General features: G+C 32.7%; 1 protein-coding gene across 8 annotated transcripts in view; it reads right to left on the reverse strand.

Annotated features, from left to right (window-relative positions):
* The window catches only part of dlg1 (discs large 1), a 424,309-nt gene that overhangs the window by 352,024 nt on the left and 56,530 nt on the right, over positions 1 to 15,755 (reverse strand). For 4 of the 8 annotated variants that reach the window (XM_067784232.1, XM_067784239.1, XM_067784237.1 and 1 more), the window contains exon 2: positions 7,392 to 7,751. In XM_067784232.1, the coding sequence (XP_067640333.1) occupies positions 7,392 to 7,410 (19 nt within the window). In that variant the 5' untranslated portion in view covers positions 7,411 to 7,751. Of the gene's footprint in view, positions 1 to 7,391; positions 7,752 to 8,296; positions 8,420 to 8,517; positions 8,533 to 12,175; positions 12,416 to 15,755 lie in introns of those variants that run through there. The other 4 variants (XM_067784238.1, XM_067784236.1, XM_067784235.1 and 1 more) reach the window with 4 other exon arrangements.

Here is a 15,755-nt window from a genome sequence, read left to right on the forward strand (position 1 = left end):
TCTTGAAATCTAGAAGTTTCTACTTATTGTACAAATATCAACCTTTCTCAATTGAATAGCACAAATTAAGTGTGCAAATATGTAAACAAATCACATGGAAATTTACTGTTGAAAAGCCAAATGTTTCAAAATATTTACGTTGTGCCCATTTCCTGAAATCTAGAAGTTTCTAGTTATTGTACAAATATCAGCCCTTCTCAATTCAATAGCACAAATTAAGTGTGCAAATATGTAAACAAATCACATGGAAATTTACTGTTGAAAAGCCAAATGTTTCAAAATATTTACGTTGTGCCTATTTCCTGAAATCTACAAGTTTCTAGTTATTGTACAAATATCGAACCTTCTCAATTCGATAGCACAAATTAACTGTGCAAATATGTAAACAAATCACATGGAAATTTACTGTTGAAAAGCCAAATGTTTCAAAATATTTACGTTGTGCCCATTTCCTGAAATCTAGAAGTTTCTAGTTATTGTACAAATATCAACCCTTCTCAATTCAATAGCACAAATTAAGTGTGCAAATATGTAAACAAATCACATGGAAATTTACTGTTGAAAAGCCAAATGTTTCAAAATATTTACGTTGTGCCCATTTCCTGCAATCTACAAGTTTCTAGTTATTGTACAAATATCAACCCTTCTCAATTCAATAGCACAAATTAACTGTGCAAATATGTAAACAAATCATATGGAAATTTACTGTTGAAAAAGCCAAATGTTTCAATATATTTACATTGTGCCCATTTCTTGAAATCTAGATGTTTCTACTTATTGTACAAATATCAACCTTTCTCAATTCAATAGCACAAATTAAGTGTGCAAATATGTAAACAAATCACATGGAAATTTACTGCTGAAAAAGCCAAATGTTTCAATATATTTACGTTGTGCCCATTTCCTGAAATCTAGAATTTTGTAGTTATTGTACAAATATCAACCCTTCTCAATTCAATAGCACAAATTAACTGTGCAAATATGTAAACAAATCATATGGAAATTTACTACTGAAAAAGCCAAATGTTTCAAAATATTTACGTTGTGCCCATTTCTTGAAATCTAGATGTTTTTAATTATTATACAAATATCAACCTTTCTCAATTCAATAGCACAAATTAACTGTGCAAATATGTAAACAAATCACATGGAAATTTACTGTTGAAAAAGCCAAATGTTTCAAAAGAGTTACGTTGTGCCCATTTCTTGAAATCTAGAAGTTTCTACTTATTGTACAAATATCAACCTTTCTCAATTCAATAGCACAAATTAAGTGTGCAAATATGTAAACAAATCACATGGAAATTTACTGTTGAAAAGCCAAATGTTTCAAAATATTTACGTTGTCCCCATTTCCTGAAATCTAGAAGTATCTAGTTATTGTACAAATATCAACCCTTCTCAATTCAATAGCACAAATTAATTGTGCAAATATGTAAACAAATCATGGAAATTTACGGTTGAAAAAGCCAAATGTTTCAAAATATTTACGTTGTGCCCATTTCTTGAAATCTAGAAGTTTCTACTTATCGTACAAATATCAACCTTTCTCAATTCAACAACACAAATTAACTGTGCAAATATGTAAACAAATCACATTGAAATTTACGGTTGAAAAGGCCAAATGTTTCAAAATATTTACGTTGTGCCCATTTCTTGAAATCTAGAAGTTTCTACTTATTGTACAAATATCAACCTTTCTCAATTCAATAGCACAAACTGTGCAAATATGTAAACAAATCACATCGAAACTTACTGTTAAAAAAGCCGAATGTTTCAAAATATTTACGTTGTGCCCATTTCCTGAAATCTAGAAGTTTCTAGTTATTGTACAAATATCAACCCTTCTCAATTCAATATCACAAATTAAGTGTGCAAATATGTAAACAAATCACATGGAAATTTACTGTTGAAAAGCCAAATGTTTCAAAATATTTACGTTGTGCCCATTTCTTGAAATCTAGATGTTTCTACTTATTGTACAAATATCAACCTTTCTCAAGTCAATAGCACAAATCAAGTGTGCAAATATGTAAACAAATCACATGGACATTTACTGTTGAAAAGCCAAATGTTTCAAAATATTTACGTTGTGCCCATTTCCTGAAATCTAGAAGTTTCTAGTTATTGTACAAATATCAACCCTTCTCAATTCAATAGCACAAATTAACTGTGCAAATATGTGAACAAATCATATGGAAATTTACTGTTGAAAAGGCCAAATGTTTCAATATATTTACGTTGTGCCCATTTCTTGAAATCTAGATGTTTCTACTTATTGTACAAATATCAACCTTTCTCAAGTCAATAGCACAAATCAAGTGTGCAAATATGTAAACAAATCACATGGACATTTACTGTTGAAAAGCCAAATGTTTCAAAATATTTACGTTGTGCCCATTTCCTGAAATCTAGAAGTTTCTAGTTATTGTACAAATATCAACCCTTCTTAATTCAATAGCACAAATTAACTGTGCAAATATGTAAACAAATCATATGGAAATTTACTGCTGAAAAAGTCAAATGTTTCAAAGTATTTACGTTGTGCCCATTTCTTGAAATCTTGATGTTTCTACTTATTATACAAATATCACCCTTTCTCAATTCAATAGCACAAATTAACTGTGCAAATATGTAAACAAATCACATGGAAATTTACTGTTGAAAAAGCCAAATGTTTCAAAATATTTACGTTGTGCCAATTTTTGAAATCTAGAAGTTTCTACTTATTGTACAAATATCAACCTTTCTCAATTGAATAGCACAAATTAAGTGTGCAAATATGTAAACAAATCACATGGAAATTTACTGTTGAAAAGCCAAATGTTTCAAAATATTTACGTTGTGCCCATTTCCTGAAATCTAGAAGTTTCTAGTTATTGTACAAATATCAACCCTTCTCAATTCAACAGCACAAATTAACTGTGCAAATATGTAAACAAATCATATGGTAATTTACTGTTGAAAAAGCCAAATGTTTCAATATATTTACGTTGTGCCATTTCTTGAAATCTAGATGTTTCTACTTATTGTACAAATATCAACCTTTCTCAATTCAATAGCACAAATTAAGTGTGCAAATATGTAAACAAATCACATGGAAATTTACTGCTGAAAAAGCCAAATGTTTCAATAAATTTACGTTGTGCCCATTTCCTGAAATCTAGAATTTTGTAGTTATTGTACAAATATCAACCCTTCTCAATTCAATAGCACAAATTAACTGTGCAAATATGTAAACAAATCATATGGAAATTTACTACTGAAAAAGCCAAATGTTTCAAAATATTTACGTTGTGCCCATTTCTTGAAATCTAGATGTTTTTAATTATTATACAAATATCAACCTTTCTCAATTCAATAGCACAAATTAACTGTGCAAATATGTAAACAAATCACATGGAAATTTACTGTTGAAAAAGCCAAATGTTTCAAAAGATTTACGTTGTGCCCATTTCTTGAAATCTAGAAGTTTCTACTTATTGTACAAATATCAACCTTTCTCAATTCAATAGCACAAATTAAGTGTGCAAATATGTAAACAATCACATGGAAATTTACTGTTGAAAAGCCAAATGTTTCAAAATATATACGTTGTCCCCATTTCCTGAAATCTAGAAGTATTTAGTTATTGTACAAATATCAACTCTTCTCAATTCAATAGCACAAATTAACTGTGCAAATATGTAAACAAATCATATGGAAATTTACTGTTGAAAAAGCCAAATGTTTCAATATATTTACGTTGTGCCCATTTCTTGAAATCTAGATGTTTCTACTTATTGTACAAATATCAACCTTTCTCAATTCAATAGCACAAATTAAGTGTGCAAATATGTAAACAAATCACATGGAAATTTACTGTTGAAAAGCCAAATGTTTCTAAATATTTACTTTGTGCCCATTTCCTGAAATCTACAAGTTTCTAGTTATTGTACAAATATCAACCCTTCTCAATTCAATAGCACAAATTAACTGTGCAAATATGTAAACAAATCATATGGAAATTTACTGTTGAAAAAGCTAAATGTTTCAATATATTTACATTGTGCCCATTTCTTGAAATCTAGATGTTTCTACTTATTGTGCAAATATCAACCTTTCTCAATTCAATAGCACAAATTAAGTGCGCAAATATGTAAACAAATCACATGGAAATTTACTGCTGAAAAAGCCAAATGTTTCAATATATTTACGTTGTGCCCATTTCCTGAAATCTAGAATTTTGTAGTTATTGTACAAATATCAACCCTTCTCAATCCAATAGCACAAATTAACTGTGCAAATATGTAAACAAATCACATGGAAATTTACTGCTGAAAAAGCCAAATGTTTCAAAATATTTACGTTGTGCCCATTTCTTGAAATCTAGATGTTTCTACTTATTATACAAATATCAACCTTTCTCAATTCAATAGCACAAATTAACTGTGCAAATATGTAAACAAATCACATGGAAATTTACTGTTGAAAAAGCCAAATGTTTCAAAATATTTACGTTGTGCCCTTTCCTGAAATCTAGAAGTTTCTACTTATTGTACAAATATCAACCTTACTCATTTCAATAGCAAAGGCTCACTTGCCGAACGGCAAATTAACTTTTTAACTCAGAATTAACCTGACATAAGGGGTTAAACAAATAAAAATATGAAAATTTTTTTAAACTAACTCTGGTCTAAAAAAAATAACTTGCCGTTCTGCAAGTGGGCCTTAAACAGTTAACTTATCGCTAATTATACTTAGCACTAGTTTTGGAGTGGTGTTCAACATGTTTGCTCATCAAACTCGTACTTGGTCACTATGCCTTATGATTGATTTGGCTAAACACTTACAGGGTATAACCGTTCTCTCTTCAGGTCGGCCATGACTTTGTTTTGAAGTTTTTTCGCAATATAATCTTAAAAATCATCTAAAAAAAAAAAAGAAAATGAAACAAGCAAGGAAGGCTAAGTTCGGGTGTAACCGAACATTACATACTCAGCTGAGTGCTTTCGAGACAAAATAAGGGAAAATCACCATATAGGAAAATGAACCTAGGGTAAGCCTGGAATGTGTTTCTATGACATGGATATCAAATGGAAGGTATTAAAGAGTATTTTCTAATAGGTGGACGCCTTTTCGAGAAATCGCCATAAACGTGGATCAGGGGTGACTCTAGAATGTCTTTGTACGATATGGGTATCAAATTAAAGGTATTAATGAGGGTTTTAAAAGGGAGTGGCCCTTAGTTGTATATGTGAAGGCGTTTACGAGATATCGACCAAAATGTGGACCAGGGTGACCCAGAACACCATCTGTCGGGTACCGCTAATTTATTTATATATGTAAACCGCGAACAGTATTCCTGCCATGATTCCAAGGGCTTTTGATTTCGCCCTGCAGAACTTTTTCATTTTCTTCTACTTAATATGGTAGGTGTCACACCCATTTTTGCCTCAAAAAACTAATCCAATCACCATGTTTCATCTCTTTTTTCGTATTTTCTATAGAATTATGGCATTTTGCGAAAAAGTAGGCGTGGTCATATTCGGATTTCGCCCATTTTTAACACCAAGATAAAGTGAGTTCAGATAAGTACGTGAACTAAGTTTAGTGAAGATATATCGATTTTTGCTCAAGTTATCGTGTTTTTCACAGAAAACTGTTATCGTCATAGAAGCTTTGCCCTTACCAAATTTCATAAGGATTGATAAATTTTTGTTCGACTTATGGCGTTAAAAGTATTCTAGGCAGATTAAAGGAAAAAGGGCGTAGCCACGCCCATTTTAAAATTGTCTTTTATTTTTGTATTTTGTGGCAACATATTGTCACGAATATTAGCAAAATTAAGGAGTGCCGCCGTCTCTAAGCCGATGCTAAGTAGTGACGTGAATGCACATCAATAATTCAATCATTATGTATCTACATAAATGAAACAATAACTGCGTCTACATATATGTACCATGTACGTATACGACCAGCGGAGAGTCAATGCACTAACACATGCATATATCTGAGATACTCCTATAAGTATGCAATGAGAAAAACTATAAAATTGTGCAATTGTAGTTACAGCTGAGAAGTTTGAGAGCTCATGGACAATGCTCGTGGATTCTAGAAAATGCGAATGTTAAAATCAAAGAGTATAAAAGGCGACAGATGTAAAGGCGCTGTAATTCAGTTTGAGTTGAGCTATCAATCAGTTTGATTAAGCACGCGATCTGGCGGCCAATAGTAGAGTTTCATTTGAGTTATCAATCAGTTTGGTTATTAAGCCAGCGAGTAGCAAAGTATAAGTGTTATTGTGAAGTACTTTAATAAAGGCCATTTTTCCATTGTTCAATATTGGAGTTATTTATTCAACAGTTTAGTGATTCGAACTCAGCAGAGGATTGCAAATAAGAGGATTTGCAAGTAAATTCGTTACAATATCATTACTGGAGTTGACTGTTGACGTAATTTACTTATATACTGTAAAGATATTAAATTTTTTGTTAAAATGTTACTTTAAAATTTTTTTTAAGTGGGCGTGTTCGTCATCCGATTTTGCTAATTTTTAGTTAGCACACATTCAGTAATATGACTAAAAAAAAAACTTTTAAATTACCGTCTTTTAAAAGTGGGCGGTGACCATTGTCCAAAATTTTACTAATTTTCTATTCTGCGTCATAAGGTCAACCCACCTACCAAGTTTTATCCGTCTTTGGTAATGAATTATCGCACTTTTTCGGAGTTTCGAAATTTTCGATATCGAAAAAGTGGGCGTGGTTATAGTCCGATTTCTTTCATTTTAAATAGCGATTGGAGATGAGTGCCCAGAAACCTACATACCAAATTTCATCAAGATACCTCAAAATTGACTCAAGTTATCGTGTTTACGGACCGACGGACGGACATGGCTAAATAAATTTCTTTTTTCGCCAGATCATTTTGATAAATAGAAGTCTATATCTATTTCGATTAGTTTATGCCGTTACGGATTACCGTTATGCGAACAAAGTTAATATACTCTGTGCACTCTGGTCAGCTGAGTATAAAAATAAACAAAGTAAAGTATTCCAATTTGTTTTTGTTTGAGAAAAACATAAATTTAAGTGGACAATTGAGAAATTTGAAAATTGTTTCAATGCGTAAGAACATCAGTGGTGTCGGCAGCGTTTATACCTTGTGGGTGTTTTTATCATGAAAGGTACATGAAATTCAATTGAGGTTCTTTGTGAGCTGCAAGTCTTACTTTTTGTAGGGTAATACATACATGTATGACAGCATATAATGGTCTAATGATTAAGTAAGACAAGCATGTTAGTATGGTCTATCAAAGTTTTTTATAATATTTTCACAACAACAACAACTTAATTCTTAAATTTTTGTTTGTACGATTTTCTGTTTTGTGGATGATCAATTTTGCTTACCTTGTTTCTTTACAGGCATTTTTGTGTAATCTTATATTTGTTTAGACTTTATTTATGATTTCTTGTTTCTTTTGCCGCAGATGTAATTTTGGCGACAGTTTTTTTATTTACTTATTTATGTTTTTTTTTTTAGAAATGCTATTGCTTCATTCGAAGAGAGTTATTTAGATATAAAGCGGCAGTTCAAGTTATTACTTTTCTTTTTTTTTTTTTTCTTGAAACAATTGTGTTTTGTAAATATCTTTTTATTTTTAATTATCGTATATTGTCACATTTCTTTGTTTAGCTTAAGAGAATGCACGATAAACACACCTACGGCGGCGACGCTCAACACAGTTGCAACAACAACAATAGAATCTGCTGTAGGTTATATAGAAAAGGAAAACTATATAGAGTAAATATGCATGATAATATTGCTGCACCAACATTATAGCGAAAAAAAATTGTTTAGAATGAAATGTAAAAAAATATATTAACATAAATACGTTTTCACAAAAAAAAAAAAAAAATAATAATAAATTTTAAACAATGCAAACACTATGCACTCAGTGAAATGCAGACAATTTATAACGTTCTGAAATTAAAATTTTTTTTTTTTTGTATATTTTTTACTTTGTGCTAAAAACGTTCTATAAAAAACAATAATTTATAGGTTCAGCTTTTTTAAATATTTTTTTTTGTTTTTGCAAACGAAAACACCATTTGCTACACTCTACCCTACCAATAATGTCTAAACGAAAGAGAAAATATGCATTGTAATAATATTTTGGCTATCGTCGTTGCTTTTGTCATAGTCTGTGGCGTCGTTGTTCGTGGTGTTGGTGTCGGTAGCGTTGCTGTTACGATTAGTAGACGATCGCGACGAGAAAATGTGAGATCAAAAAGCAAAAAGAACAAAACAATACTTGGCCGTGGCACAATGATGACGTGATGCTGACGTTGGCGATTTTAAGATTTGAAGAGGACAACGAATGACAATGTTGGCATAACGGATGTTTATCAGTAAGAACTATACAGATGTAGTACACAAGTTCGTCTGGCTACTATGTGGCCGATCGCAGACAAAAGCGCCGTTGATGTTTATTGTAGAAAACAGTGGCAACTGTTTTAAGTTTATGCGTTATACTTAGTTGTTGGATTTTTTCAATGTTTTTATTTTTAATTTGCAACTTATTATTCGTATTTTCTTTTAATAAATTTTTTTTTTTAAATTTTGTTTCTCTTGTAATATATTAAAAAAACGAAAATTATTTCTTTTAAGCTTGTGAATTATTATTGTTGAATTTTTTGGATTTGTAATTTGTAGCGAACGTTTATTATTTGTTTTAATCTCATTTATAATTTTTTTTTATTTCTCTCGTATTTTCGTTGAGTTACTTTAAAATTTCTATTATCGACTTTTCTGCTCTTTACTTATTTGTCTCCAAAAGTTATTTTTGTTTAAATCGTATTTTTTCTTTATTTTCTGATTGAACCCGCTGAATAAATAAATAGCGTTTGTAATAAAAAAATAAATTTAAAAAATAATTTCAGCTTTTTTTACTTTATGATTTAAAGTCGTTGAATTATTTCGATGTTTTAATTTTTAGTATGCAATTCTCTATTATTTTTTTTTTTATTTAATTTTTTGTTAAATTTTTTTCTCTTGTAGTATATTTAATGAAAGAAAAAAATATTTGTTTTGCAGCTTTTTATAAGTTTATGAGTTGTTATTGTTGAATATTTTCGACGTTTTCATTTTTAATTTGTAACTTCACGTTTATTATTTTTTTTAATCCCACTATTTTTTGTTCATTTTTTTTCTTGTATTTCCTTTGTTACTTTAAGATTTATACTCTCGACTTTTCTACTATTTACTTTTTTATCGCTAAAAACTATTTTTGTTTAACTCGATTTTTTTAAGCTAAATAAACAGTTTTTGCTAAAAATAATAATAATAATAAAAAAAGTGCACCTTGTTTGGATTTATGAGTTATATATTGTTGTTTAAATTTTTTGATGTTTGCATTTCTTAATTTTTTTTTCGTTTGAATTCCATTTTTAATTGTAAATTTTTCTTTCTTTAATTTCCGCTGGGTTTTTTTTTAATTTCTGCTTTCGAATCTTTTACCATTTGCTTATATAACTCTAAAAATTATTTTTGTTTAACTAGGATTTGTTTTTGGTTATTCAAAAATTTCTTAAACTTTGTTTTAAAATTTTTGTTTTCGGATCTTTAATTTACAAAATTTTAAATTTAAGCATTTTATACCTTTTGTGAATTGCTTAGTTTTTTTTTTCATGTTTGAAAACAACGATACAAGATTGGAATGTACTTACTTAATAAAGAAGCAGGAGGGTATGTTGCACGCGCAGCTTGGGAAAATCTATCTGCAGCTCAGGAAAAAAGTCTCAAGGATAACAATCAGCACGCTAGAAGCGGGCGAGGCTGAAAGGGATCCCGAAATCCTCAAACCAACGAAACAGTGCTGCGAGCCAAACGGTGATGCGGATGAACTTATCCAACCCTGGAGGAGGGTTCGTTTGACGTGCGCTGATCCGGGAGCTATTATCTCACCGTGAGGAAAGTTGTCTGAGCTCAGTGCATGCGGATTTGGCGTTTACTACGCGCAATAGGAAGGAAGGGCGGGATCTGAAATCATGGAAAGAAACAACTACACTCATAAATGCTGCCTAATCACACTACTGAGGCCTCGCAGTGGTGATCATCGGGCTGAAGAATAAGCAGGCATTTTGTCCTGGCATTGTTCCATATGGCCCCTACTGCGGAGGCACCGCCGTGGAGTGCGCGAGGCCAGTGGAATAGGAAGCGCGTAAAGTGAGGTTGGTCATAGGAGCGAATGCATATACGCACCACAATGCGTGGAGAGTAGGCGATATAAGTGATAAAGGAGAGTTTCTATGACAGGGTAGTATGCTACATATTTTGGTCCAACATCCAGGAATGTCCTTGATATAACATTGAACTCCGAACTTGGTATATCAAAGTATGATGGCGTAGAGAAAGAAGAAGCCTTTACAAACCCTAGGTAAACGGACTGGACGAACTTTTAGAGATAACCCAAAGAGGCTGCCACTATAGAAGAACTGGAGTAATCGAATAACTTCCAAACGAAGACGCTTATGGCTGCGTTCATCAGAGCTCGACCCCTAAGAAGGTTATAGGAAAAGCAGAGCCACTATGGTGAGGCAAGGAGCTGAGTCTTCTTAGAAGACAGGTAATATAAATGTATAAGCTGGCTAAGGCCACGGTAAACGAAGCATGCAGGGACGATTATAGAGACCTGTTGGTCCACAGGGTGAAGAGTGCTCCATGAAAAAATTTCTGTGCGGACATTGAGTGCTCCAGCGAAACAAGAAAGTCCTTTCTAGGGGAAATATAATCCAAGTACTCCAAAAAAGAGAATGCGAAATGGTCATGGTTTTCATACCAAAGGCAGACAAGCTCAGTAATTTGTAGCACAAGAGACTACAGGCCCATTAGCTTAACACCAGTTCTGCTCAAAACATTTCAGAGGCTGATAGATTTGTATATAAAGTCCAACATTAATGAATAACTGTTCTATACAACACAACATGCGCACGCGAAAGGCAAGCTGGTAGACACGGCACGGCTTTGGGTGGTTGTAAACATAGAATAAGCCTTGAAATATTAGGAGTACGCCTTAGGAGTCTAATTTGATATTTCCGGGGCTTTCAACGATGTCTCTCAACAGGCGAATATGGGGGATCTTAAGTACATTGAAGTACATTCAGCTCTAACCGGATAGATGGCATGAATTTATACGCATGTTTATTAAGCCGAAGTGATTGCCTTCGAAAGAACATTGTTGATGATACCGGCTTTATCCATTAAGCCACCAGATGTTGATAGGCTTATAGGCCTAACATCGTTGAGTTTTGAGGAACAGACGCTTCCCGCCTTTAGTATAAAAAATCTACATTTACCACCCTCTATAATGCGTGTACTTTAATAAGCTTTAGGCAACCTACAAATATAACCCTCAACCATGGCTTGATTTGTTCGGAAGTGTGTTGCAGTTGGGCCGGAAAGATACCATTCCGTTGCACTGATTTATAGGGCTCAGAAGTAGATAGATGTCATTTCTTTTATTAACTGTGGTGGGGGTGATACTCCGCTGATTTCGGTAGCAGGCACAATCTCGCATGATGGAAAGTGTGTATCTAAGAGCAGATTTATAGTGTCCGTGTTGTAACGGCTCAGGTGCCATCCACCTTCTGGACGGAACTTAGAGGCCTTTGCGTTCGAGTAAGGGGGTAATTGTCTTTAATATTTTGTTGTGCTTCTCATTTTACATATTTATATTTGTGGCTAATTTTTGTTGTTATATTGGGTTTAATTTTACATACTTTTATTAATTTTACTGACCTAATATTATTTTAGCTTTCAATCTAACTTTTTAACTCAGAGTTAACCTGACATTGAAATTAACTCTGAGCTAAAAAAATAATTTGCCGTTCTGCAAGTGGGCCTTAAATTTCTTGTATACTCTTTTTTTAATTTTTTTAAACTTTATCATTACAAAACGTTTTAATTCCTTTTTTTTTTTTTTTGTTTTTTTTTTTTTTGCTATTCAATTACTTTTTATTTTTGTTTAGATTTATATGCTTTTGCGCCACTGTGTCTCTCTACCGCTTGATTAACCGTTTTGAATTTCGCACATTCCGCAAAAAATGTGTTTTCGTAAGAATCGCAAAAAAAATAATTATACCAAAGCAAAGATAAGGTTTGCGAATATTAAAAATTCGCGCCACTGACGTACAAAACCAACAACAACCTCAAAAAAATAAACGATTGGCTATACAAAGCACATTTATTTCAGCACATCGCACTTCCTTGTCGGCCGATGCAGCACAGCACATGACAAGCGCATTTATGTATCTCCGTTTGTGAGTGTCGTATAAATTTATTAAAAACTGTTTTTTTTTTTGTTTTTGTTCTTGTTGGCAGTTGGTACTTGTTCAGTTTCATGAGCAGCAGAACAAAAATTTGAGGCAGACACCTTGAGCATAGAAAGAGTTTAGAGGCAGCGATGAATATTTCGTGTCTCGTTAAATTTTCACAGCTTTGTTAATACTTTTATATACATTTGTATATGTATATATGTATGCATATTTTGTATTTGTTTTTTTTTAACTTTTCAGTAATTTTCGCGTTTGACATTCTGCTTTGGCATTATACCTCAATATTTTGGCACAATTTAATTTGGCAAAGCAGCAACTACGCAACATAGCCATACACACGTACGTTTATCTGAACATACATGCAGGGCCGCATTAAGCCACAACGGGGCCCTAGGCAACCATCAATTTGTGGGCCCTTTTTTCACGTCCGTTCCCTTCTTTTTCGATTAAAAAAATACAAACTTATATCTTTCATACAAATTTTATTGTCACAATGTAATAATATCAATGAAATTACTATCTACATTTTAAGCATGTCGTTTTCTACATTTGTTTTCGGCAAATTCATCAATTATGTCATCAATATCGATTTTGTTCAATAAATCTGACTCAATGCAAAGTATACCTAACATCTCGAGTCGTTCTTGTCGCGTTGTAGCTCTTTCAGGAGCTTTGATTCTTTGTAATTGCGAGAAAGGACGTTCGGCAGAACAATTTGTGATCATTAATGTTAAAAAAATTCGAAAAGCTATTTCTGTGTTGGGAAATACATCGGCTAACTGATCTTCCATTAGAATCTTATACAAATAACTATGATTTTTTGTGCATCAGTGTATCTTGAGTTCACGTAACTTTGGAATTTCATTTCATTTATTAAAAGAAATATATATTAGTACAATAAGATCATGTATGATCTTTTATAGTACAACAGACATTAAATGACAGGATAATAATAAAACATTCAAGTTTTAAATTTAACACATTAACCTAACATATTTAAGGTATATAAAATAATATATGATGGAAACCAAAACAGATTCATAACAGAATATGCTCACTACAATTCATAAAGGAAAAAAAAGAAAAGTTTAACGTTAGCAAATATTCGCTCCCAACGCTTACGAACGCTTACGAAAAGCAATTAGGAAAATAAAAACGAACTTAGTATTAAAATCGGTTATATCTAAATATACAGTAAGCCATTTTCGGAAACAGAATTGCTAGTTGGGTACCAGAATACTTAAGATAATAATAATAATAATTGACTAGAAGATATGTAGGTAAACTCAGTTTCAAATCATTGTTTCATTTCAATGAAACATTTTTACAAATATCTAGAATAAAAACGGACTAAGTTATTTATAGCTTCGGGGAGGTCTCCATCACTTAGAGAAAAGTTGATGAGAAATGCAAATCTGTTTGAAACTCCCACTGTGAAGATTGTCGATGATTTCGAGGAAATTTTTTGTCCTAAAATCATAGCGAGGCGAAAATTCTACTTCTGGACTTCTGGAGCATTTCCGTTATTAGGTTAGTTTTTTCTACGACGAGTACGTTTTCTGTATAACCTACACCAGGTAATAATTGTTTTGTTTTTTCTCGAAATCATTGAACTTTTCACGGAATGAAACTAAACTCTCTTCTAACAATCCGTATAAAAAACCACACGTTTGCAAATCTGATTTTTCACTTTGCAATGACTTACTCACCGAATGCATAGCAGTCAAAATAGAGTTCCATAAAATCAACATGAAACCAAATTCGAATTTTTGCATTTTATTCGCGATACACCTCATAACGAGTATCAGTATTTGGTGGAAGCGGAAAAATTATATAATGTATGCATAATGGCGAAAAAATCGACTGCACTTCACAGCATGCTCTCCAACCAAATTAAGGAAATGCACGGAATAGGGAATATAGATCGCATTCCCGTTCAAACTCAATATTCTTGCTTGTACACCTTTATACTTCCCGGACATGTTTAATGCGTTGTCATATTATTGTCCTCTACAATTTTGAATATTTAAACAGTCTTCAGTAAGAAACTTTAAAGTTTGATTCGCTAGACTTTCACCAGTATGACTTTCCAACTGAAGAAAATGTATAAACTTTTCTATCATTCAATATACTCTCCTTTCACTTCGATACGCTTCTTTGCAAGCTCATGCAATTTGTCAAATGAGTCGGAAATGTCCTTTTTAGGAACCTTGTCTAGTTTGTCGGTCGTCGCATTTTGAATGCGGTTGATTGGGTTTTATTTATTTGAGTAAAATTTATTTTCAGTTCTGATTATATTTTTCCTTCACTCTCTAGAATTTTATGTTTGTAAGACAATTTTAGAAGTCTTTTTCACTTTTCAGGCAACTGCCTATTCTGCCTACCTGTTAATTCGGCCCTGCATACATGCATATTTGTATGTGTCTGTATGTATACAATTGTAAATTTTAATTTTTTGCATCTACGTCAGTTCATCTATTGGCTGTCGCAAATCGTCTATCCAACTGTCTGGCCTATTTAAAAATCTATTTTCTTATATAAAATATCGCCTGTTTATTTTCTTATATCAATTTTTTTGTTATCTATTTAATTAAATTTAAAATTTCGTTGCATTTTTGTTATAAAAAAAAATAAATGTAGGGCGCGATAACCTCCGAAGAGATCTAAGGCAGAGCTTCTCTTCCAATTTGCGTCGTGCTCCTCTTGATTTTCCCTACAAATTGGCCGGACGGGACCTAAATATTTTATGCCGACTCCGAACGGCATCTGCAAGGCAGATGAGTTTTCACTGAGAGCTTTTCATGGCAGAAATACACCCGGAGCGCTTGCCAAACACTGCCGAGGGGCGACCCCGCTTAGAAAAATTTTCTTCTAATTTAAAAACTTTATTTCAAAAATGTTGATGTTGCTTTGCCCGGGGTGCGAACCCAGGGCATACGGTGTGGTAGGCGGAGCACGCTACCATCACACCACGGTGGCGGCCTTTTTGTTATACTCAGTTGAGCAGAGCTCACAGAGTATATTAAGTTTGATTGGATAACGGTTGGTTGTACAGGTATAAAGGAATCGAGATAGATATAGACTTCCATATATCAAAATCATCAGGATCGAAAAAAAATTTGATTGAGCCATGTCCGTCCGTCCGTCCGTTAACACGATAACTTGAGTAAATTTTGAGGTATCTTGATGAAATTTGGTATGTAGGTTCCTGAGCACTCATCTCAGATCGCTATTTAAAATGAACGATATCGGACTATAACCACGCCCACTTTTTCAATATCGAAAATTTTTAAAACCGAAAAAGTGCGATAATTCATTACCAAAGACAGATAAAGCGATGAAACTTGGTAGGTGGGTTGAACTTATGAGGCAGAATAGAAAATTAGTAAAATTTTGGACAATGGGCGTGGCACCGCCCACTTTTAAAAGAAATTTGGC

Source organism: Eurosta solidaginis, chromosome 4 (assembly GCF_040869045.1).
Source record: "Eurosta solidaginis isolate ZX-2024a chromosome 4, ASM4086904v1, whole genome shotgun sequence".
Taxonomy (NCBI): domain Eukaryota; kingdom Metazoa; phylum Arthropoda; class Insecta; order Diptera; family Tephritidae; genus Eurosta; species Eurosta solidaginis.